Below are 26,890 nucleotides of genomic sequence, written 5' to 3' on the forward strand. Positions count from 1 at the left end.
AAGAAACAAATAGAAAATAATATTTCATGCACTCTCATTTGTCAAGAATTGAGTGCATAAGCTGATGATGTATTACCACACAAGAGCCTTAAGACTCTTGTATATTTTCACATGATCTTGTTTTGAACATATCAGTTGTGACTTATTCACTGCTTTACTTAATTCTACAATAATCCATACATTTATATGTTGATTATTACATTATTGTTTGCTATACACTTAGTAGAACTATCAAGGGTTACTATTGTACCTCTACATCACTGTATTTTAATGCCATTTGTGTGTTTTTGATGTATGTCTCACAGAGCTTTCACACACATGCTGCAACTAACTTTAACATATCATCTCACCAGTAAACTAAGGCAGGCAGTGGCAGAAAAAAATGTCATACTTTTTCCATACACCGTTTTAATTTCATCCTGTGTTATGTGTCATTCGTTTCTGACTCAGGGCGTGATGGTAAAAGTTCCCACAGCACTTGAAAGCAGCACGAAGGCTGCTGCTTCTGCTTGCTGCTGCTAGGAGAGCGCGAGGCAGGCAGGCAGAGAGCACGAAGAAAGGGGGTGGGGAGCGCGCGCGCGCGAGAGAGAGAGAGAGAGAGAGAGAGAGAGAGAGAGAGAGAGAGAGAGAGAGAGAGAGAGAGTGGTGGAGAGACATACTGTGTCTATTCCTATTAATTGTATAGGGAGACTTTATGCTTTCTCCAACATCTCCTCGCGCTCTTGTGTGCTGCTCGTGAGATGTCGCTATTAACAGACAACATGTGATGTGTTTGATTTCAGTGGCCTCTACACACTGTCACTTTTCCACCACCACTGTTTCTCTTTTTGTATCTTCACTTCCTGCTCTGTGACTGGCTCAGTCCATCCCCCATCCTTCTTCCCTTTCCACCCTCCCTCTCTCTCTCACTCACACACACACACACACACACACTGCACAGACATGCACAGGTTGTGATTTCATGCTTTTCCTCTTACTTTTCCTCCGCTGTACTGACTCCTCTCATTTGCTGTTGTCGACACATGGAAGCAGTCACTTCCCACCCATTAGCCCACTCTTAACAGAAGATGACATCGTAGCCTATTTTTCCTTTCCACTCCTTTAAACGAGCTAATCAGATAAAGTGCACAAAATGAATGTAACGCAAAGGAACACACAGTTCATGCATTAAGCATTTATTGTAATCATAACAGTCTTGTGACAGACTTTAAGGCAGAATGGTATGGTAAAAGAAAGGGACATTTTAATGGTTTAATACTATAAAACCGTAGACACAAAGTATGTGGCATTTAGCAGTGTAGCAGCCTTGTATGTGAAAACGTGGCTATTATTGAACTGAAGTTAAATATATGTCAGCTTCACTAATTATGTTTATTTCTAAGGATATCTTATTAAGTGTATACAATAGCAAATAGCATCAATACGATGTAGTTGCATAAAAGCATAAATTATAGACACTAAGCATGTGTTTTTAGATATCTATTTAGAATAACACCCCCTATATGCAACACTTAATATATCAGTACTTTATATTAACAACAGGGCTTTTGTAGCTCAGTTTAAAGCGCATTAGACATGCAACAATGGGTCTTTTTTGGGTATAAACAATGTTGTTATTGGATAGTCCGGATCCAGTTTTCACCGCGCACTCCGCTCCGGGTTTTCGTTTTCACCCGACAGGTCGGTAAGATGGCTGTGTCTCGCGGAGCCTCGTGCTGGTTTGGTTGATTTCTAGCTCGCGCTCTCGTTCTGTAACAGAAGCCCCCCCCCCTCCAACACACACACACACACACACACACACACTCGTGTCGGCGAAAAAAATTCATTTCCCTGGCTCTGTATTTATATATTTTTTCTTTTCACAAACTTTCCCCTCTCTGTTTTAAGTTTTAAACGGAGTCGCGGTGGATTACCGGATACCGGTCCGGGCGGAGGGCAAAGGGGGGAATGAACCGGGACAGTACAGGGTACGTTGTTACAAGTATAATTGTATTTATATTCAATGGTTTTTCGGAGTTTGATTGTGAGTGAGTCGCCGTGCTGAGAGCGAGCTAGAGAGAAAGAGTGGAGGAGAGAGAGAGAGAGAGAGAGCGATATCATGGCCGCTCAGGTCGCTAGCGTCGCCACTCTCAACACTAGCCCGCCATCCGAACTCAAAAAGCCGGATCGGGACCCGCAGGAGGAGTCGGTACCGGGAGAGAAACAGCATGAAAATAAGGAACCGGGACCTGACGGCGGATCTCCCGGCCAGAAGGAGCTGCAGGACGGGACCGATGCTGGTGGAGGAGGAGGAGGAGGGGATCCGGACATGAAGAACGGCAACGGGAATGTGCCCAGGGTAAATAATAATAATCAGAATGATTCAGGCGAAGGGAATAACCATCCCGGAATGGGACACCACCACCACCAGGGCCCCTTTCCTCCACCTCCTTACGGTTACAACCAGCACTACAGCCGGGCCCCTTTTCATCAACATGGCGGACAACAAAGCCCTGGCATGGCAGCTGCATCGGGGCCGGGCATGATGGACCCGTACCCTAACCCCAATTCACACGAGCACGGCTACCCGAACCACTATAACAACTACAGCCCGTTCCAGAACAGGACTTCTTCTTACCAGGGCCAAGGATACGGGGCCATGAACGCCCCGCGTAACAACCAGCCTCCGGCGGCTGGGGGGCAGCCAGGCAAGCAGCAGCCAGCAGGAGGAACCACCGCTATGGCTGCCTCTTACAACAATCAGAGGTATAACATGGGGACACAACAACCCACGTCCACGCCGACTTTAAATCAGCTTTTGACGTCCCCGAGCTCTGCGAGGAGCTACCCGAATTACCCCCAAGGAGACTATAACAATCAGGAAGGGGCCGCCAGCAAGGGTGCAGGAGACATGGGCAGCAGTCAGTATGGTGGGGTCCATCCGGGTTGGCAACAACAAAGGGCCCACCACCAGCCTCCCATGAGCCCGGGAAACACTGGACAACCTCCCAGCAGAAACCAGGTAAACTCCACTTACTGCACGGACACACTTCGACTGAGTTAAACCCACCAAAATAGCTCAGAGAAAGCACAGTAGAGTTGCATATTGCGCTGGACCAGCCATTGTCTATGTAGCTAAGAAGCTCTAAAATGGCTGCCTCTCTCTCTCCTTTCTCCCAATACCACCCCCCTGCAAACAGTGTTTTAGACAAGAGAAAGAAGCCACATATTCTGTTAGAAGCAACTTCCCGAGTTGTTGGCATTAGTGTGTGTGTGTATGTGTGTGTCCCTGCTGGGTAACAGGGCAAGAGTTTGACTAAGTAGAGCAGGAGTTTGTGAGGAGAAAGTGTGTGTGTGCAGAGATAAGGCGATATATCTTCGCAGTGCTTCTTCAGCCTCACTGTAGATTTAACTGCTGTGTAACCGCTGGTATTTCTGTGAGAAAATAGCTTCTTTTTTGGGGTGTGTGTGTGTGTGTTGTGCTATCAAAGTTGTGTCAAAGGCTGTCATGGCAATAAACAAGATGCAAATGACCCGCGATAGCCGTTAAAATATCATTTGCATAATCATTAAGAAAATAGACCCCCTCTTGTCGGTTAAAAAAACCCGCCGCCGTTGGTCTCACAGTCCAGTGAATGGCAACAATTCCATCCGTGCTATAAGTGTTTACTCGGATCAAAGTGTGATTGTGATTCATCCTGGCGGAGGAGGGTTTTTTTTTCTTCTTCATTCATTTGTGGCTCGGTTCGGCTCGGTTCTGCCCTTTTTTTCCTGCCTCCATGTGCCGGCTTTGTAAACACACGGGCCCCGCTGGTTTCCGAAGTTGTGCAAAGTGCAGATTGCCTTTTGCTTTGGGATTTGAATTATGGAGGTAAAAATCCTGCTGTCAGAGCCAGGAGACAGTTGGTCTTAGGTTGACATGCGAGCCGAGATCTGATTGGCTCCCCCAGCCCCTCTCTGCTCTCGGCCATTTATAATTGCATCTAATGGAAGGCTGCAGAAGAAAAAAAAAACACAGCCCAGTGTATGTGTCCCTCCACCATGTTGAGACAACATATAGTCCCCGTGTATTTTATTAATTTTGAAAAAAATATATATATTTATGTAATCTTAGAATATCATCATCATTTTTTTTTGTGGATGCATAAATGCGTCTTGGATGTTCTCCCATATCAACGGGAATATACACCAGTATTTATTTCAGAATAAAAGCTTGCTGGTTGTGTCTATTTAAAGCATTTTGAGAACACATTTTGTTCAGTTCCACCCACTGCAGTAATTTGCATGATGACTGTACTCATGAAGCTCCACCATTGTTTTTATTTGAGTAAAACCGTCAGCTCACTCGCACTGAATCACATCTCTACTGTCATTTTTTCTAGCTGCTATCCTCAGACATGCTCCTCAAGTTTCTTTCCCCTTGCTGTTGGGTACACTGTGTGCACCGCTCGTTCAAGTTGGCTGACTCTGGTACAGCACACAGAGTAGGTGTGGCCACGTAGCCTCGTTGTACAACTGTGTTCTCCACTGTTTCCAGATCAGGAGTTGCGGAGACTTGTGTCGCTCTCCGGTGTCTTGTGGCCACGTGAGAGGGCTGGTCTGGCTACAGTTGTGTTTACAAGCAACCGAGGTGTCAGCAGAGTGTCACAGCTTCTTCTTTTTTTTCTTTTTTTTTCTCCCGGCAGGTTACAGTAGCTTAATTTGCTTCCACATGCTGAGAGTGTCAACAGTGCTTACCTACATCTCTCTCTCAAGTGATAAGAGCCACATGTGTAGTGTTTCTACTCTACTAATTAAGTCATTGCCTGTGTCATAGGCAACATATTTTGATTGTGTAATATTGTTATCGTCTAGATAGATATGGGTACGTTAAGGGTGACACCGTTGTATACAGCATTGTCCCAAATGGGGGATGCAACTTCTTTTGGGGAAAGAAACGTGATTTGTTTCACTTTGGCCCAAAGAAGAGATTTTTAGTCACTTCTCTGAATGACAATTTTCTCCCTAAATATACAAATAATTTGGGCGTCGCATGGTCCCAGCAAACGTTGCTCGAGGCCTCTACGGACCAAAGATGATCACACTATCGCGACTAAGGTTATGCTTAAGCACGGGACGATTTCTGAAAACTTCACGTCGCAATTATCCTGCGGTTCAGGATGTGATCCCGATAAATGTTCAATATGGGCATGCGGCTCTTAAAATGTCTCTAAAACATTCTGACCTCCCTTAACCTTACGTTTAAGAAACAAATACAGTACACACATTTTTCTTTAACGAATATCCTTTTTAGTGAACAATCATAAAGGCATAAATATAGGAAAAATACATTTAAAAATCGCAATATTGTGTCAGTATGCTCTGTTTGTTACATGACTACTCTTTTTATTTCTCTACCATGTTAGTTAGCTACACCGCTTTATCAAGTCACTTCTGACCATATTCACGATTATCCCCATAATGTTATTAATCCCGATCCACGTTAAAATGTTGATTTATCGTTTTATTCCTGCAAGATGGTAGACGTGCATCGCTTTGCTCCTTTATTTCCAGCGAAACAGAGGTCCTCATCATTGACGGATCGTTTATCTGCAGAAGTGACATCTCCACATGTTGCTGTAAACTCTGAGGTGCAACTTATTCACACATGTTGATTGCTGCGTCACAACAAAGTAAACTGTGGACATTTCTGCGCCTGTATAGACGGCTTGATCATTATTCACCAACCTGCATGATAAGCGACCTCTTTAAAATAATAAGAGGAATGTCTTCTTCTGTAGTGCTGCTTGCCGCGGTTTTGAGGAACGTTGGATTTCTCTTTTTTTTTCTTCTTCAATTTGTCACCTCCTGTCTGCAGAGAAGTGTCCACACTCAGCTTTAATTTAGGTAAACCGGATAAATTGACAGCATCTTGCTTTGTGCAGATGAAGCTTCTTTTTACCCATCAACACAGTCAAGCTTTGAAAAAAGAATCTATTTTCACGCTGTGGAGTGGATTTTATTTTACTTCAGTCAATGTTACCTATTATGCACACTGCTTTTGGGACCACAGTCCCAAGCCATGTTTTTTGGGGTCACTACTGAGATGACCACAAGTAGTGCTGGGCAATATATCTGTATTATATTGTGATATGAGACTAGGTATTGTCTTAAGAGTATGGATGCCAGACTGTTCTAGCTGCTATATTATTTGCCGTTACCCACTTACTCATTATATCCACATTACTGATGATTATTTATCAAAAGTCTCTTAGTTTAAATATTTATTTCAAGCACCAATGGTCAACCCTACAATATCGATATCGAGGTATTTGGTAAAGATTATTGTACATTTTATTTTCTCCATATAGCCCAGCCCTAATCACACGGGTTATGCTCTTCTGTTATTACTAATGACCTATTTTAATCATATAATTAATTTAATTAATATATTTTAGTAATTTGCTATTGCTCATTCGAACCAGTTGAATAGAATAAGTTGCACATATAATGTTTAGTTTGTTTCATCAGCTCTGGATGTGGACCAACATTCATCTCATTGGATAAAGTACATAAGCACTGTGTAGTCTTCATTTTAGTTTACGTTTATTTCTGGTTAAATTGTGGACAAAACAATGACGACGCATGTCTTTTGTATTTCAGGTGTCAGAATAGAGTCAGTAACTTGACATTTCTCATCTTTGCTGAAACGTCTAAATGTTGTAGAGAGTATTTAAATAACTCTGCTGTCCCTTTTTTCCTGCGTTTATGGGTATAACGCTCGCTGTAGGGGACAGATCATGTCAGTGACAGCTCTGTATTCCCATTAAAGAGCACATGCTCAAGTGAAAACAGTGTTGGAGCAGTTTGTAGTTGACTTCTGTCGGGTGTCGGCGGTTGCCGGTCCAGAGAACACATTACTTTAAATGGATATAATCCCGGACCTGGTACCTTGAGGTCAGGGCCTCTCTCTCATGGACAGAAAGCTGAAGGGGAAAGTTCCCACACTGTTGTCCTGTGTGTGTGTGTTTGATGTTTGACTGCAAACAGTGGAGAGACTTCCACAGACTATCCTCCGTCTATGATCAGGGCTACCGGCTATATTTTAGCCGAGTTTATTAAGCGCTTCAGCTCTCCGTTCATTAACAGCGGCACGATCGGCCCCTTTTTTAAATGGGGGGATGTATCGCCGGTAATCATTCGATGGATGGCTTTTATGGAGCCGTTCACCTGCCCGGGGCCACCTGCTGAAGATGGGTTAATGTGTTAATTGAGTGGTGGGCGAGGGCTAACATTATGGGTTTTCATTATGCCTCGCACACAAACAAATATCCTCTGACGTGGGATTGTAGCGGTGGGTTGTTCTGGATGCTATAACGCCAGGTGTTTCCTCCGCCTCACGCATGGGAGTGAGCCATTAGGGATGCCCCCTCAGCTCCGCAAGGCTGACTTCCCAAATTGAGTTAGAATTAAATCATAATCGAAAGACACTTTGCAAACATTTCTTTTGAGAAAGTCCCACAGTTGAAAACATAATGAAAAACGCCAAAACCCGGTGTGTTAAAGTGACTGCTGCTAATAGACGCACGCCTCCGCCGTTGAGGTACAAGGGAAGCCCCGCCGCAAATTGGAAAAGTAGCAAACAAATAAAAGTAGCAGACAAATAAACACTTTCATGACAGCCTCACTGTGTCAAAAGACTCTGAAGTCATACGGATGGAATATATTTAACAGAGCAAAACACCTTGCCTGTCTCTGCATTGTTATTCAAAAGTAAACTAATTATGCTTTTATGTAACACACCAAAGCTTCGCTAAGTTTGTCATTTGGAGGATATACTGGGCGTTTCTGTTTGAGATCACACTGGGAGTTTGTACTCTGGAAGCAAAGTCCTTCACACTAGAGTGGGATTTCATTCAATTAGTTTTCTGCCGTGAGATTTTAAGTCATCACAAAAACAAAAGGTGTTCAAATATTAACAGAAAATGAATCGTCAACAAGGGCTGCAAACAATGCTTTTTTTTCGGTATTGATTTTTCTGATTAATTGGTCTATAAATGTCTGAAATCACTATCACTATCAGTCGACTAACAGTCCAAAGATATTTAGTTTACTATCACACAAGTAAAAAAAAAAAAAAAAGCAGGACATTTTCAAAATTAAATAACTAGAATTAAAGATTTTTGTTTTGATTATAAATAAAACGTTAATTGGTCCCTTGACCAATAAATTAACCGAGTAATCATTTCATCCCTCTGCATATCGTCTTATCAAATATGTAGATTAGATGCTTTTCCGCGTCATGTGTGATGAAATGATCAATGTATCTGCAACCGGTGATAGTTTGGTGATAGATTAATTCTTTAACTAATTCATTGTTGAGTTATTGTGAAAGCAAACATGCTAAATATTTCCTGGTTCCAGTTCATCCAAATGTGAGGATTTGCTGTTTCTGTTTTCTATCAAACTGTGGTGATAAGCCCCCCCTTTTTTTTTCTTCAATATTTCTTTGTCATTTCATAGATTAAACGATTAATCGAGAAAACAATCTGCAGAGCAGACCCAACCTATAATGAATAGAATCATAAACTGCAGCCCTAGTTATTATTAAAGTCAGCCATTAAGACACAGTACCAAACCTCCGCTGCCTGTAGAGGAATGATAAACCTGAGAAAAGAGATTCATAGATATTTCTTATTTTAAACTATAACTTAAGATGGATACGGCTTGCGTCACTGGACCGTACAGTATCACCCTGCACACTAATACTAGAGAGTGAAATACTGTTCTTTGACAGCTGGCTCTGCACTTTCAGAATCACTCTTATTCAGTAGAAACACAATGCATGTTTCCAAGAAAACATACGACACACAACTTCCAGCTACTGTCGAGGCTCTGTGTGTGTGTGTGTGTGTGTGTGTGTGTGTGTGTGTGTGTGTGTGTGTGTGTGTGTGTGTGTGTGTGTGTGTGTGTGTGTGTGTGTGTGTGTGTGTGTGTGTGTGTGTGTGTGTGTGTTGGGGGGGGAGCTTGGAGAAGAGGAAGAGGAAGCCCGACCATTCAAAAAGGAAGTTCACTCTCAGCTCTTTAGCTCTACTGCTGAGTAATGATTCTCCACAGGCCACATGGACAGCATGCTGCCTCCCGGCAACTGTGTGTGTGACTGGATGGTGTGTGTGTGTGTGCGTGAGGGAGAAACGGTGTCAGTGATACCCAGGGGAGGGGGGGGGGGGGGGGTGTTTTTGTGAATGATCTTCGTCTGCCCCTGACAGCTGTGTGTATTTGTGTATAAAGTGCAGCAGTTACTTGGTAGTCGTTGCGAGTGTGTGTGTGTGTGTGTGTGTGTGTGTGTGTGTGTGTGTGTGTGTGTGTGTGTGTGTGTGTGTGTGTGTGTGTGTGTGTGTGTGTGTGTGTGTGTGTGTGTGTGTGTGTGTGTGTGTGTGTGCGTGCGCGCGCGCGCATGCGCGCGCGTCCTGACCTGCTCTTACTCACACGTGTCACCAGCAATCCGTCTTTCTTTTGTGGCATCGCTCCTGCCGACAGCCACAAACAGCGACTACGTTTACATGCACACTAATATTCTAATGTTAGATAATAAACGCGGTTCACGTGACCCTCACACACTACAGGAGCAACATGCCTGCAGTTCAGAAAGGAAGAATATATTTAAGTTTTAAGATGTACGTCATGGGGACGTTTTACGTTAATCGGTCTGTGCATGAAACCGGGAATATTGGTGGAATATCCCTTTTTCGTTAGCCATGTAAACGGCTAAGTAGGAATGTTGTCGCTTTTGGAATATGAATATGAAAACCAGACTATTTTGTGCATGTCAGCGTTGCATTTTCCAACTCTAGAGTTGTTTTTCCCTCTGTAGCATCATTCATGAGACCCCTTAATTATTCCTATGAATTTTTGTTACAGAGCACATCAGAAGAAAAAGACCAACAGAGTAAGATGCTGGCCGCCGTGCAAAATGCTGATAAATTTTGACTGAACGCCTCTGGGTTTTATTGACTTCCACAAACTACAGCAAGTCGTTGCATCCAGCCAATGTTTGGTTGGTGAAATATTCGTTTTAATGACCGAGAAAGTTGATTTACATCCCTGGCGGTGAGAATTATTTATCTGAATAAACTGCAATGCCGAGTGTTAGTGTTACACATTGAAAGAGAAAAACAAGTTCCTCCGTGGACAAATGTCAAAGTTGGGCTATTGCATCAGGGCACGCTGGTATGTAAAGGTAATTCATTTCTTTTGACATTTACCTTCTAAAATGCTCCAGATTAGCATAGTAATATCCTTCACCGAGCCTGTGTGGGACTACACACTTCATTTACATGACACGTGTGTGTGTGTGTGTGTGTGTGTGTGTGTGTGTGTGTGTGTGTGTGTGTGTGTGTGTGTGTGTGTGTGTGTGTGTGTGTGTGTGTGTGTGTTTTTATGGAATAAAGTGGTTAACCTTTAAATTGGTGCAGTTGTTGATACTACAGGGTAGAGAATGGTGCTTCCTCCCAGCTCCCATACAGCTCTCACCTTTGCTCTCTGTGGGGGGGAAGCCAAAGGCTCATATATATAGAGATATAGAGATATATATATATATATATATATAGATAGATAGATAGATAGATAGATAGATAGATAGATAGATAGATAGATATATGGAAATGTGTGGGAAGGGGTAACAGGTGCTTTTCTCTTTTTGTCTTTTCTGGAGCTCAGTTATGAGCTCTGTTGTTGTGGATTGTGCCCTCTAGTCACAGCCTTGCTTTCTGCTTTGCCTAATGTGGTTTACACTGGTTTTTTTGTTTGTTTTTTTTTAAAGCTAATCAAACAAAACCTGTGGAGTGTATTTAGGGTAAGCATGAGCTGCTTAAAATACAACCTGTGCAGACTGACGTCATCTTTAGCAAAGCGATGGTGGATCAATTGTTAAATCTTGATTCTAGTGCTGACTTCTCCCCCAGCAGAATAGGTAAACAGCCTCTATTGAGCCCAAATGGTTAATAAACGGATTCATTGATTAACAGCAAATAAATTCATACAAATGTTTAATTGTTTGAAGTAGTTTTGGGACGTATTAATTCATATTCCATGCCAGCGCTAGTGTAAATTATTGTGAACTGAATCACAGCTTAAGTAATATGTTCATCAGTTAATGAATTGGAAACTATTTTGGTAATTAGTCAATTGTTTTAGTCTTTTTTTTTTTTCTTTTTTTTTTAAATTAACAAAAATGCCACTGGTTCCGGCTTCTCAAATTGGATTTTTAAAATGTTTTTCTTGTTCTTCAATGATGTGTTTTGGACTGTTGGATGAAGAACAAAACAAGCTATTTGAATGTGTCCATTTCAGCTTTTTGGAGATTATTTTTAAACACATGGATCGATCTTTGAATTGACAAAACGATGGAAGGATTAATCGATGAAGAAAATAATCAGTTTGCGGCCCTGGACTTGTTCAATCAACAGAAAATCAATATGTAAAGATATTTTTAACTTCATAAGCAAATATGTCTCCCTAGACACCAATGTTCAAACCTTTCCCTATGTTATAAATAGGTTATTGACCAAACAACCAATCAAGATATACAGACACGGTACGTTGATCAATAAGGAATATAATCCTTACTTGTGACCCAAATTGAATTTGGGTTTTGGACTCTTCAGATAAAACTCGTTAGGGGCACTTTTAACTTACTACAACACTATACGACTCATTTTCATAGCTGGAGTCTGACTTGGAAAATGTACAGTCCACAAAGTGAACTTTTCCGCTCTTTAGATAAAAGTATACGTGCCGGTGCTTATTTTTAACTGGCCTCAATAATTAATGCTCATTTTTCATAGAATTAGGCCAATGTTTACACAAGTCACACAGACAAAAGCTACAGCGAAAAAAAAGGCTATTTAGTGCCATTGTTTATGACTTGTGACCATATTTTGATCCAAACCAAAGACACATCTGAACAGTATTTGCTGCCTGTCGGACGCTTACTTTGGATTCTTCTTGTGACACTTGAAAGTGTGGCGGTTTGACTGTGGGAGGGGAAAAGTAGTAGCTCTCGCTGACATGGTCCTCTTCTCAACCTGAAGAAAGAGCGCAAATTAACAACCGACGCCCCTTTGTTTTAAAGCAGGGCCTCAAACATGTTGGAAATTAAAAGTGGACTGCGCCTCCGTAACGCGCACATTTAATACTCCATTTAAATAACTAGTCTGTGATTCAGATTATGACCCAGCGTGTGTGTGTGTGTGTGTGTGTGTGTGTGTGTGTGTGTGTGTGTGTGTGTGTGTGTGTGTGTGTGTGTGTGTGTGTGTGTGTGTGTGTGTGTGTGTGTGTGTGTGTGTGTGTGTGTGTGTGTGACGTCAGTGTCAGAGTTTTGACTCTAACCATGAGGCAGCCAGTGACCCGGCCAGGTCCTTAAGTGGCTTCGCCTCATTCAGTAGCCAGGGTATTTTTGGCATAGTAGTGAGTGACACACTTATCGTAATGGGTCGTCCAGGGTGCCAATGGTCAGCCTGAATAAGCATCCTTCCCGGCAGCAGCGAGCCGAGCTGAGCCTCGGCAACGTGATGTAACAGATTGCCGCGTTGCCTCCGCTGCTGACGGAGGAGTCGCTGCCTCGCTGCCCCGCTAACACACACACCGAGTGGCGTATCGCTGAGAGCCGAGGCCGCTGAAGTCCCGCTGAAATGCTCGTGTAACCCGACCACCACTGCCCTGTGCTAACATTGTGGCCTTGAATAAAGCCACACAGCTGTTTATTATGGGATGGTAGCCGACCGTAACTGTAAACACTTCTCTGCAAAGGTAATGCATTTCAACAGTTGGCTGTTAAGCCTTGCGGTGTAAATGGAGCTTTAATATATAGTTGAGTTGAAGAATTAGTTTGCGGCTTACAATGAAGAGGAAGTCAAATACTTAAGCCGCTCATTCATTCATTCATTCATGTTTCAATACTATAACTTCAGTTTTGTTGCTAACACTGAAACAATACTTTTTCTTTTTCTTCTCATTTTATAATAAAATCTTAGCACTTAAACATGAAATTGTGTCGACCGTACAGCAACCTTTCCTTCCATCAAATAGTCTAAAATGGGCAGAATTTGTACAATAATCTCATCCAAAAAATAGATAAGAGTATGAATCTCCCCAGACATTCAGTGCCAGCCTTTAGTTGTTGACAGTTCAATGGACACATTACCATCGCTACCAAAGTAAAGGCTCTCGTTCTTCTACAAAAGGTTTTCCACTTTCTAAAATTGTTATATTTTGCTCGGTTGTGAACATTTATCGCCTTCTTAACAAACGGTGTAGAAGATAAAACCTTCCAGGTTTCGTCGTGTCTTTAGGTGATTATACATCACTCAAGAGTTTACCGTTATTCCGGCTGTTTAACGACGAACATCTGGTTTTGTCTTGTGCCGTTTCTCACCACGACGTGCACCGGTACCCACAGGTCCACGGTCTGAGCTCCCAGTCCAAACATCAGCCACTGTCACCTGGAAGTATACGTTTTGGGCCTGACAGGTTGACAGCAGGCAGCCAGGGCGGATGTTCACTCTCCTGTACCGCCGACCTGAAACATCACACTGACAGGCCAGGCAGCAGCAGACAGCCCTCTTTTTTATTTTATATATCAGGCAATAACTGGACGGTCTCAGACAAGCTGCTCCGATTTACCCAGCGGGAGAATTTTTTATTTTTTTTCACAGAACGCACCGGGCTTGTCAGTACAGTCCTGGAATCCAGTTAACACCTTTCAGCTACGTTGTTATTCATCAGTAAACATTCACTCTCATGTGCTAAACTCCACCGTCAAATAGGTACTAATCAAATCAAGAAAGGAATGCTTTTTCAGTGTTTCTTTTTAACTAAAGTACAATTTATAGGTATATTTTTTTTCATCTTGCAATGTTACGTTACTGCACGTCTTTTCAGAAATGAATGTACAATATAAATGTCAAGCCACTTAGCTGAGGGAACAAACAGAGAGAGAGAACAGCAGCTGATGTCAAGACAGTCTGACATTTGGCCCCTGGTTTGGGTCAAATTTGGACATGTTATGAGCACGAAAGTTAGGCAAAGAGGTCCTTTCTTGGAGGGGGGGGGGGGGGGGGGGAGACTTTCACCATATCTCTCAATATTCCTTCGTGGATGGCGTTTGCTCCAGTTTCTTTTTGTCAAACTACACTGCTTTTCCACCAAATCAAAGGTTTTTGTCGACATATGTTATCTGTTTCTGCTGTCAGTGAAAAATGAAAGCTATAAAAAGAATCCACTTGTCCTTATAGGTTTTCTAAAATTCCTCTGCCATCACCTTAATCTAACCAGATCTAGGAACATCTCTAAAAGATGTTACAGACACCTTTTTGGCTGCTTGTTTTAGGTGGAATAAGGTGCTCAGAAATGCAAAGGACCATAAATCACGCAGATGCAGAGTAGCGTTTTTAATGCTCGTCTGTTTGATGTTGTTCTTATTAACCTGCCATGGCCTCGGTTCCTCCCTCATCTCTCTGAGATGTGAAAGAGGATTTTGTCATCCGAGTGTGTGAGTTCCCTCTTTTTCCCCCCGCTCCTCCCTGAACATCTTTTGAATTCTTTGGAACAGCTGGGTGAACATCTGGGTGAGTAAGGTGCTGTTTCCTCTGCTCGGTGTGGATGATAGCACCAGCAGGCGAAGGATGCCCCCCCCCCCCCCCAACCCAACCAAGGCCCTCCCTGCTGTTATCCAGAGTCATGCAGCGGTCGGCTAAGAGTTGTAACTTCTCAGATTGATGCAGTGGGAACACAGATTAATTGCTTAATTGAGAACATGGCTGTTTTTCCTCAGAGTATTGTTTACGCTAGTACAGATCTCTAGTACTGTACTCTAGTACAGATCTCTAGTACAGATCTCTAGCACATATCTCTAGTACTGTACTCTAGTACAGATCTCTAGTACAGATCTCTAGCACATATCTCTAGTACTGTACTCTAGTACAGATCTCTAGTACTGTACTCTAGTACAGATCTCTAGTACTGTACTCTAGCACAGATCTCTAGTACTGTACTCTAGCTCAGATCTCTAGTACTGTACTCTAGTACAGATCTCTAGTACTGTACTCTAGCACAGATCTCTAGTACTGTACTCTAGTACAGATCTCTAGTACTGTACTCTAGCACAGATCTCTAGTACTGTACTCTAGCACAGATCTCTAGTACTGTACTCTAGCACAGATCTCTAGTACTGTACTCTAGTACAGATCTCTAGTACAGATCTCTAGCACAGATCTCTAGTACTGTACTCTAGTACAGATCTCTAGTACTGTACTCTAGCTCAGATCTCTAGTACTGTACTCTAGCTCAGATCTCTAGTACTGTACTCTAGCACAGATCTTTAGTACTGTACTCTAGTACAGATCTCTAGTACTGTACTCTAGCTCAGATCTCTAGTACTGTACTCTAGCTCAGATCTCTAGTACTGTACTCTAGCACAGATCTCTAGTACTGTACTCTAGTACAGATCTCTAGTACTGTACTCTAGCTCAGATCTCTAGTACTGTACTCTAGCACAGATCTCTAGTACTGTACTCTAGCTCAGATCTCTAGTACTGTATTCTACTGCAGATCTCTAGTATTGGCAAAGTTTTGATTGAAGTCAGGAACCATCTGATTAAATAATAAGTAAAGAAGAGCACTAGAACAGTTGACCAACAGAAAATTACCATTTTGATAATAAAGTATTCTATAAAGTCTGTTTTAAAGCAAACATATAAAATGTTTGAGCCATTTCTTGTCTTAAAGTGTTGGACTGTTGAGAAATATTTTGTATGTCTTGCTCTGAAGTGTTAAAATCTCACCAGACGTTGAAGGTGAACACTCTGCCCTAGTGCTTGTTTAGTGTGACGAGTATCGACCGCTACCTTCACTTTAAAGTTAGTCTACTTAAAAGTCTTGAGATAAACGTGTCGGCGTGACTCCTCGTACAGCTGGAACAGTGACAGACTGGTCACACTTGGTAGTAACGTGACGTAAACTGGTAAACGCAACAAAAACGTGCCTGGGTTCACTTTCACTGGCTCTACGACACACACACACACACACACACACACACACACACACACACACACACACACACACACACACACACCTCACCCCTTAAGTTGACATTGGTGGTGAAGTGACAGGACATCCTGTCCACATGTGATGTGTGTGCGACTCCTCCACCGTACCTCGGTCGGCGTGTGTTAGTGCGTGTGTGTGTGTGTTGCGTGTCAAAGGGCTTTAACGCAGAACAATGGTGTGCGCGCCGAGCCGAGGCCATGTGGCCGTGTGGCGGATTAAATTAGCAGCAGTTGTTTATCGTCCGTCCGTCCCCCCCCCCCCGGTCCATCTGCTCTCAGGCACTGCTCCAGACCCCCCCCATCCCATCCTCCCCAACCCCTTACAAATCCCTATCCCCATGTCACACACACACGCACACACACACACAGTTTTGAATAGTTGCAATATCCACCAGCAGCCAGTCATGACACAATATATACTCAGTTCAACCTCTTCTGCCAAGAGTGCTCTGGCGTTTCCTTTATGCAGATTAGCCATGTGCTAATTGTGTTTATTTATTTATTTGTTTTTTATGGAGAAGAGAGGGAAAAAAAAAAAGGGAGGGGAAGAGTTTCCTCTAGAAATTGATTAGATGACTGAGCAGAAAAAGAGAGAGAGACACAGTGAGGTGAGTTGCCAGTGTGCATATTTGAGACGTTGTTGCCGTCTGTGGAAAGTTTGTTATAAATAAAGCTGAGTCGTGTGAACGACTCGACATGTCGGGAATATTTTGGCCTTTTTAGTAAAAAAAAATCTGTGAATTGATTCTCCTGAACGGTTCTTAATAGAAGTTGATGGGTGTATATATGAAAAACAGATATTTTCCATTTATGATCTTGAGTGGGGACAGGGGAAAATGTTAGCTCAAAACACAATATTGGATATTTTGTAAACTGAATGAACTTTCTATCTAATATCTATCAAAATATACCACTAACCTTTTTGGAATGAATGTCAGCTGAGACGGTTTCAGAGACAAGCGAGTGGGTTGATGCAAATGTTTTCACATGCCTTTTGATGTGTGTCAGGAAATCTCCCGACACATCATAACTACAAACTTATTTTAGTCACATTTTATGATATACAAGTAATATTCATATTCTGGAAATATTTACACCATGATTTAGGGCACAATAGTCCTGAGGACTGCAACGTTTACATTTTTCCAATATGCATATGCAAATTTTGTTATTTGGAAAAGAAAGAAAAGACTGAACTATAGTTCATGTTCATTCCATAGAAGTGACACAGTGTCGCTTTAATGTTGGCCGAACAATTCGGGTTTTTAGCTTGTTTGGTTTTGCAGTAAAAGTGAGAAGTTACTCTGGCAATGATTGTTACTATAAAGTTCATATAGGCTGAATTGCTTGATTGCTTTTATTGATCAGACTGACTGGACTTTCTACAAAAATCAAATTTTGCTAGTTTTTCGGCAACTGTTGAGCCTTTTTTGGGATAACGCATTGCATGCTTTGGACTGTGACTACATGCGTGTTTATATTGAGATGTTGATGCTGACATGACTTGTTTTTCTGATTTGAAAGTTATATACGAAAACTACATGAGATATTTTTAACCTTTTCCTTGTAAGTTAACAAAATAGCTTACAGCAACGTTTGCTACACCCAGGTAGCAGAACTGGTACAAGCGTAGTAATGTTGACGTTGACTTTAGTGTTACACGGTAAAACCTGCATAGTTATGAATACTACCGATTGTTTGACTCTGAGATCAGAGTTTCTATTTCAATTTAGGATTCTTACGCTGGTTTCTTGCTGTGGACGGTAACGTTAGCCAGGCTGCTAGCGGTAGCCATAATGCTAACGATATATGGACAACGAGATGGATCGATCTTCAAATGAAAATCAACAGATTATATACATATGTATGTAATCACCTCTCCGTTGGGCAGATTGTTTGGAAACACATGCAGTGTGTCCCGTGTTTAAGTATGGTTAAAACACACACACACACACACACACACACACACACACACACACGCATGCGCACCTCAGCCAAAGCTCTCTGGGATCTTGGAGGATGTGTGATGGTGTGTCAGATGTGAACAACGTAAGCAACGGGTGGAAAAATGCTGGTAAACAGATCAATGAAGGCCTGAGCAGTAGACCTACAGCTATATCCCAGCCTGCAGCACACGGATGTGTTAACATGATCGAATACAGTCGAGGAGTAAAAAAACAAGACCTCAGGTGCAGGTTTAACATCCTGCATTCCCAGGTTTTATGCTGGGCTGCAGAACCTTTAAAGCTATAACGACACGTTACGAATGTTATTAAATGATATTGAGCATAATATAGGCGGGTATTGCCGAATTGTTGCGGTTAAATAGAAAAGAGTTTAGTTATTTTGAATATTAGTGGCCAAATTATTTATTTTCCCCAATCTGATGGCCTTGTCCGATGACTACATCTCCATCTTCAGAGTGGCTGTTGAGTGAGACATGTGAGAGGCAGACAAGTGGTTTGTTTTTGGGATCGTCAGCACTGACTCTCCACGTGGCTCTGGGAGCTGGAGACCTGATCTGAGTCCACCTCTGAGCTGTCAGGCTTCTTAATGGAAAAGCGGGCTGGTGAAGAAATATCCTCACCGCTGGCGAAATATCGACCGGAATTTGGTGAGGGGGAAAAAAGGTTGATTGTTTTATGGCCCGGTCATTGGTGGGAGATTTTTTATTTTTTTCTAAATGAGAAATAGATTTTACCTTTTTTTTTTTCTTTTTTTAAAGTGTTGCTAAAGCACACCAGTCATTTTTCATGTGGATCGGAGGACGTAAAGCGGGGCGATTCAGGCCTCACATGAACACTTTACAGATGACACAAGAGGCTCCGGCTAACTGCTTTAAGCAGCTCATTAGGAAAAGAGCTACAGCGCGTCTCTATCCAGTGAGAAGTTTGTTTGTGTGGAATGAGATGGTTTTTATTGTTATTGCCGTAATTGGACAAATACACCTGTTTTTCAAATGGATTTTGAAACCAGCACACACGGCGGTGTCTGCTTCACCAGTCATCTTTAGGCTTGTGTGTGTGTGTGTGTGTGTGTGTGTGTGTGTGTGTGTGTGTGTGGACTCGCATGAAGGCAAGATGTCAGGTGGGGGGGGGGGGGGGGGGGTCCTTCCTTGCAGACTGGGGTTAAAAGTGCATTAGAGGTCACAGGAGAGTGCTGTTACCTCTCTCCCTCTCCCTCTCCCCATGGTGCTGTTGGTAATGATCCTAGGGAGCATAGTAACACCACCCTTTCCTCTACACACACAACACAACACATAGCATAACACACACACACACACACACACACACACACACACACACACACACACACACACACACACACACACTCTCCTGAACCTGGAGGAGCTCAGGAGACTGTGGCCTGGGGGAGGCTAGAGGGAAAACCTGGAGTGGAATATGTTATCTTGGATAATGCTGGTTGACCGCCTTGACAGCCTGTTGATTCCCCCCCACACCACCCTCCCTCAACACCTACAGTCCCCCCCTCCCACACACACACACACACACACACACACACACACACACACACATACATATATATATATTTTCACACACACACACTCTCCTGCTGAGCCACCCCCACCTGACCTCCTCCTCCTCTCATTGCAGCACTGTCATTCATAGAGTGCCAAAGCCTGCTGCTTTATTAAAGCCCAGGAAGAGCAAGGCCTGGCCCGGGTTCAAACAGCAGTGCAGCTGGGACCTGTTACATTTTCGGCAGACTGCCCTCTCCGTCTCGCTGGCTATAAATAGCCCTGGTGGTTGTCTCCCTTAACCAAGGAAAAGAGGGGGGGGGGTTTGGGGGGGGGGGGGGGAGGAAGCACACACACGGATTAATAACCGTGGGAAGCAATGAAAGCTTTGTGTCTGCTGCCCGAGGTCAGCAGGCCAGGAGGTGTTGCTACTTCAAAGACCCCATTGTGGCGCGTACTTTCAGACGCCGCTGCGGTGGGTTTGATGGGAACACACAGGCTGCCAGCGGTGGCATGAGTGGATGGCATCACACTGCGCCAACCAGGCAGACACCCACTCACAGCCCTGGCTTTAATTTTGTTTATTTCTAGGGGATGACCAGTACATTACAGCTCCATTTTTTTTATTTTATTGTATTTATTTTTTGTTACACCGGAGGGGTGTTGTGTTTGGGGGGGATTCCACGTCTCTTATGTACACACACAGCAATGGACACTTAATGACTTTGGCTCCAGCTGTTGACAGGCGAGGCTACCTCGTTATGAACCCGCCCTTCTCTCGCTCTGCTCTCCAGCCAGAAAGTCCGTCTGGCCCGGACCATGTGGATCTCCCCGAGTCCAAACCGGGCCAAGGTCAGCCCCCCCCCCTCCGGCCTCCGTCCTGACGTGGCTCCAGCTGAGCAGCTGAGGGGGTGGGCCAGCTCCAGCCACCGCAGACACTTCCACTTCCTTCAGCTTTATTTTCATAGAAACCCTCCCCGACGTCTCCGCCGTAACAGTATCCACCCACTGGCACAATGATCTGCTGGGCAGGGAAACGCTCCTGGCGGGATATAGTGGGCTCATTCATTCATGGCCAATTTTTTCCCTTTTCTAGTAGGAAAGTAAATCCACTACTGTGTTTTATTTATTTTTTACCTCCCCCTTCTACTTTTTTGTTCCATATTTGCGTGATTATACTGTGACTGGTTTACGAGATGATGCTTCATTTGTGTTCGTTGCTGAGTAATGCCTTTTCAAGGAAATCCACTGAAAACGGAAGGCTTCCAAAATAACAACCGCGCTGAACAGTATCTGTGACATCATTATAGAGTCATCTCTTTCCATACAGTTCTAAGCCAGGATTAGCCCGTCCATCCATCCACTGTTTAAACTCATTGAAACGGTCTGTGTGTCCTCCAGCCTCCAAGCCCAATGGACCAGGTCGGGAAGATGCGCGGGCAGCCGTACGGAGGACCCAACCCCTACTCCCAGCAGCAGCAGCAGCAGCAGCAGCCAGGGGCTCCCACTGGGCCCGGGCCCCAGCAGGGAGGCTCCTACCCGGGGCAGGGCTACGGACCTCCGGGCCCTCAGAGGTATCCTATGGCGATGCAGAACCGGACACCCGGAGCTATGGGCGGCATGCAGTACGGACAGCAGGTCAGTGATGATACGTTTAGACGACCGTCATCGCATTATCTTTGTAACCTCGAGCAACTTCTATTTGAAGCTACAGATTGACTTAAAAAAAGGCCAAATACAACATGTCTACACGGTGGGACGTCTTCAATCACAGCTTCATCGCAGTGATTTCAGATTTCTGCAATCTCTGTACCACCGTGATGAATGAGATGAACTTTTGAAGACTATTTACCAAGTCATTGTGCAGATAAGATTTTCTTTTGGCTAAATCTGTGAATATTGCTGACATTTATTGAAAAGATTGTCTGTTAATTTCCCCTATCTTGAAGCTTGGGTAGACAGCATTAGAGAAAACGGCAAGAGTCAGCTAGATTTTAAGAATCGACCGAAAACATCCCGGCCCAGTGTTGCCTACCTTTTTTTTTTTTTTTTGTGAAAGTCGAACACCCTTTCAGGCCTCCTTCCAAAGCGACTCCCCAAAATTCATCATTATGAACATTAACGAATTATAATGAACGTCAACAACGACCACGACCAAGTACTCACAGCTTAAAAGCCAACATGAGTGTTAAAACGACCAAATATTAAGTGACTGCCTTGAGTAATGAGAAACACTGTTTAGCATCGACACGGTGGCACTGTCTTAAAAAGAAACCAACACCACAACAATGATGTTCTTGCATCACGAGACCCAAGCCACATTTCTGTTGTTGGTAAAAAATCTCAATCAGGTGAAACCAGTAACGTTATGAAAAATTCAAGACCTCCCGCCTCAGGAGAGGAGGTTTAACGGGTCTGTGGTACTGAGGCATGGTTTGAAGTTCAGCCCACAAGTTAATAAGTGTGTTTATATTCCTGTTAGTTGAGGCAGTAGAGCGTTTAGCTGGGCAGTGACTCGCTGCTGCAGGAATGGCGGAAATGGCAGAATACAGACGGTGAAGTGACTTCATCAATGGAGCGGACTCATAGAAAGCCAGTAAATAGTTTTAGTGAGGACTCAAGGTCCGGGTATGTTGGGGTCTAATCAGTCCAGTCTGGAAAGGAATATCATGCTTTTAGCTAGAGGAGGAGCTGATGGATGTAGCTTCACTTAAAGTTTTAGTTTGACATTTTGGGAAATGTGCTTATTCCTTACCTTATCTATCAAAGGAGTTGGAGCTACAGGATGGTTAGCTTAGCATAGAATGGAAACAGGGGAAACTGCTAAAGATATTTCTCCTGGCCAAGAAATAGTTCAGATTTTACACTTTTTAAAAAACTAAAATGGGTATGAAAGCGGTATTGATAAATAAGGGTATATCCAGTATGTTTAATTATTCCTTTGCGGCCTCTCTAGTCGAGAGACAGTAGAACACCATAGATTGATTTATTTTATTTATTAATGTGACAGGAAGTCCCTGACAGGAAGCAGACAACAAAATCTCTGAAACACATCAAAATGTTATTATAAAAACACAATTACACGAAAGTACATATTCACCAAACAACAACAAGATTTCACAACATTACATCCCACATCGAGTGATATGTGTGATGGGTACATGATTGGATTGATTTTAGCCTTGATTTCAACTTGAATTTAGATTCAGCAAAGCTGTAGTACTGTTTATATAACTTGGTGCTGAGCACAGCGACCTGGACGACGTACACTTGCAAGAGTTATCTTGTAGTTCCATCTTTAAAAAAAAAATGCAGGACAAAGTAATTTGTTAGCTTAACTACGAGTAATGTTTCATTTTGCATTTCATCAAATTAGCAGCCTGAAACTAGTGAACTCCTTTGTATTCGTTGATGGAGTGTCAGTGTTTTAATTGATAATTGATTCTGAATTGAATCGTGACGCCAAGAATCAGAATAGAATCAAATTGTAGGATTTCAATGACTCTCATCTCTATTGATCCACATGATACAAACAACAACGTTATTTGTAGAACCCAACAAAACAATAAAAATGGAGCATCTTTTCCACCTGGAACCAAAAACTGAAGAAAAATTGGTTAGACGAACAGACCCGAAGAGAGCAAGCGAGTTTTCGCCGCCGGGCTCATTTTCTTGCTCAAAAGTAAAACTTTGCACAGTGGGCAGCACTTTCCGACAGCGTCGTCCAATTGAAAAAACAGCAAACCTAGTTTTGCCATCGCTACTTACTCCTGGCTATGAATGAGACCCTTGAACCCTCTCAGCCAGCCAGTCCGTCTTAACAGACAAATGCATGCAGGGAATCCCGTAGAGTGAAGCCTTTTCTTCCTCGTTCTCCGTCTGTGGTCTCGTGCCCATTGTGTGGTGTGATTATCTCACACTGGCCGGCCTGGTGTCTGACCGTGGACTCGATAAGTGCCCTGCAGAGAAGAAAACGGCTTCCCTCCTTTTGTCAGACAGATACAACACACAGCCACTTCACGTTGTTTTAAATGTGTGGCGATTCTTCGCCGTCTCGTATTTTTTCTTTGAATTCTCGAGTAGATGAGAACAACCCCCCCCCCCACCAAAAAAATATAAATAACACGTGTTTTTTTTTTCCCTCACAAGGTCGGCGCTTTCCCCTTCCATGCTCCTTGAGGGTAATGAAACAAAATCGCTGTATTGAAAGGACCGGGTAGAATATGAAAAGCCTCATATTGAAGTTCAAGGAGATGAAGTCAAAAACTCAATTTTTTTTTTTTATTTTCACAGCTGTAATTTGAAGCGATACGCGCCTGAATTCCGACACTTTGGACTGATCAGGTTATATAGCGAGGAACACGCTTTTTTACAGACCGAACAGTTGTCTCTCGCTTTTAATCTGTGAGTGAGATGAAGAGATGCTCTGATTACTCCGCTGAGAAAAAAAAAATCAAAGAAGTTACTTAGGATATTGGGTTATTTTTATATATTTTGAAAGGGTTAAAAAGGATCCTGTCAGTGGACAGACTGTATTCTGGTAGTGATTGGTATTCCACAGAGAGGTTCAGGATAGTAATCCTGTAGTAAAATGGAAAAGGTGTTTATGTTCAGAGGCCATTCAACTCTGCTGCGTTATATTGACTCACATATCCAGTGTTGATCTTGACCAATCTTTCTGTTTCCACATCTAGATGTCGGCTTATGGACAACAGGGGCCTGGTGGCTACAGCCAGCAGAGCCAGGGCTACTACGGTCAGCACGGCGCGCCCCCCCACCCTGGCCAGCAACAGCCTCCGTACTCTGGTCAACCCCAGGGCAGCTCTGGAGCTCCCTACCCCCAACAGGGCCACCCCTCGCAGCCTTCTGGCCAACACGGGCAGCCTGGAGCCCCTTACCAACAATCCCAAGGTCCACACGGTGGTCCTACTCCGGGCCAGCCTCCCTACAGCCAGCCCCCACAGTCTCAGCCGGGGCAGCCACCCTACGTCCCTCCCCAGCAGCAGCAGCAGCCTCAACAGCAGCAGGGACCAGGTCCCCAAAGTCAGCAGGGCCCTCAGGGCCCTCAGGGCCAGCCTGGCTATCAACAACCCCCTGGACCGGGGCAGCCGCCACAGCAGCAAACCCCGCAGCAGCAGCAGCAGCAGCCGCAGCCGCAGCAAGGACCTCCGCAACAACAACAACAACAACAACAACAACAACAACAACAACAACAACAACAACAACAGCAGCAGCAGCAACAGCAGCAGCAGCAGCAACAACAACAACAGCAACAGCAGCAACAACAACAGCAGCAACAGCAACAACCAGGAGGTCCACCTCCTCAAGCCCAGCAACCTCCAGGTCACGGCCAGCAGGGTCAACCTTCACCGTACTCCCAGACTCCTCCACTGCAGCAACCACCACCACAACAACAGCAGTCACCATATCAGAGGTTCCCACCTCCTCCACAGGTAATACTCTGCTCGCTGTGATGTGAGCTCTGTGTTTCCATTACTGTCTGCAGCAGGAGGTTCCTGAGCTGACACTTTACGTTTGCAGCGCTGTAAAGGTGCATCCATGCCGCCGTTACAATGTTAAACTGTCTGTGGCTGCTTCACAGTAAACGCATCCCGGTCTCTCCTTGTTTCATGCCTTTTTGTTTATATTTGACTTTGTTGTGTAATAGACGGTTAAGCTCATTATGCACTTAGTTGTCCATAACGTAGCTCGTCCAAAAATGGTTTGAATATCTGGCAGGCTTGTTAACTGAGCAGTAAGAACAGTAGGATTATATGGGAGAGATGCTTTGCTGTCCATTTTTAGGTTGTTGGTGATAAAACACAAAGATAAAATGAAGATGAAGCCACGAGTGAGCTACTCAGGCAAATAGCTGTAAAGTAAGCAATGACTTCTCCCCACAGTTGCTCATGGCACCAACACCCTACGTTTAACCAGCCCAGTGGAGATCTGTGGTACTGCTGTACTTTGCTAAGAGCCAATGAGTAGTAAAGACTGTTGTTTTTTTTCATGTTTGAAAACCATTTTTTGATCTACTTCTTGTCCCCATAATCAGGAACTCTCCCAGGATTCCTTTAGCTCCCAGTCCAGCGCTCCTCCTTCCAACCAGCCCATGGCTTCCAACAAGAGCAGTCAAGAAGACAGCATGCAGGGCCGGCCCTCCAGTCTGCCGGTGAGCCCTCCGTCTCTTCCTCTAACGTCTGACCACCGGCCTCCATGGGCAGCCTTGTTAATATGTGTCTCATAGTGTTCAGACGATGCCAGAGATCCCTCTAAAATTCATAACCAGACATTTCTGAGTTGTTTTTAATCTTGACCAGTTGGTCATGTAGTTCTCATTCAGCCATGGCCAGAAAAGACGATACTTATACAAATTCTCAAATTCTGGGCCGATACGATGTTAGAAATAATAATTTGGCTGATGAAGATTTTGGTTGTCGTTGTTTGTTTTGTTTTTGTTATTTAGAGAACCAAGAAATTATAAAAAGTTACTGAACAGCCATTCATTACAGTCTTCAAATGAGCACAAATTAAATCATACAAATTTAAAAAAAATATCTGCTTTAAATGCATGTTTACTTGCTATACATCTACCTACTCAATGAGCAGACATTTTCAGAACTTGCATAGCCAACAAACAATAAATAATTTAATAATGACAATCAATAAATATAAACAAGGGCTATCTTTCACCTCTTGTATTTTTCAGACAGAATACAACGTTCTTGTGTTTTCCATTAAGCACACACTTGGCTGGAACATGAACGAACCTCTTTACAAAATAGAAGTTAGCCTCTTTGGCCTACTTCTTAGCAAGATCAGCAGCTGAATATGCTTCATACTGTTTTCAGAGTCCAACCTTACATAGACAACACAACGTTTAGCCCGTGAAAAATTTACGCGACACAACATCGTCCGCTGCCATCAGTGAATATCCTCTTAAATCTCTCATTGTCTAAAGTACACAGTTCATAGGAGTGGGAGTCTCACGGTCTGATTCGTGTCACAAAAAAAAAGAATAAATTGTTCAGTTGATTTCTCAAAACTGTTGCCCAGTACCGACATCACCTGGCACCTGGATTTGTTTTATATTGCAGCAAACATTGCTCTGCAGCAGTACGAGTAACCCCATAGTAGCGGCCACCGTCACAAACCAAAGTCTCAGCGAAGAAAAACATACAAATGTTGGGTCAAATTTGGATTATTGGGCCCACTGGGCAATTGATTGACTACCAAACACTTGCACTGAGCTGCTCCACCTATTCAGAGCAATGTGATGGAGGTTTTATGCTTTTTTTTAAGATCTATAACTACAGTGGGTGTCAAGGGTCAGTATTCAGTACTTTGG

General features: G+C 43.4%; 1 protein-coding gene across 1 annotated transcript; it reads left to right on the forward strand.

The window, feature by feature from the left end:
- Positions 1-1,547: 1,547 nt before the first annotated feature.
- Positions 1,548-26,033, forward strand: LOC137880547 (AT-rich interactive domain-containing protein 1A-like). Its single transcript, XM_068721956.1, has 4 exons — positions 1,548-3,001; positions 20,944-21,180; positions 24,237-24,995; positions 25,598-26,033. Exons 1-4 carry the CDS (start codon positions 2,099-2,101, stop codon positions 25,787-25,789), a joined length of 2,091 nt encoding a protein of 696 aa, XP_068578057.1. The 5' UTR covers positions 1,548-2,098; the 3' UTR covers positions 25,790-26,033.
- Positions 26,034-26,890: the final 857 nt, after the last annotated feature.

Source organism: Cebidichthys violaceus, unplaced genomic scaffold (genome assembly GCF_023349555.1).
Source record: "Cebidichthys violaceus isolate CVI_PGR_0920_01 unplaced genomic scaffold, fCebVio1.0.p SCAF_280, whole genome shotgun sequence".
NCBI lineage: Eukaryota > Metazoa > Chordata > Actinopteri > Perciformes > Stichaeidae > Cebidichthys > Cebidichthys violaceus.

Bases quoted from the DNA above. Each gene is read 5' to 3' on its own strand.
- LOC137880547 (XM_068721956.1), top strand. From the start codon at position 2,099: ATGGCCGCTCAGGTCGCTAGCGTCGCCACTCTCAACACTAGCCCGCCA. The intron at 3,002-20,943 runs GTAAACTCCACT...TGTGTCCTCCAG, and splicing joins AACCTCCCAGCAGAAACCAG to CCTCCAAGCCCAATGGACCA. The intron at 21,181-24,236 runs GTCAGTGATGAT...TTCCACATCTAG, and splicing joins GCATGCAGTACGGACAGCAG to ATGTCGGCTTATGGACAACA.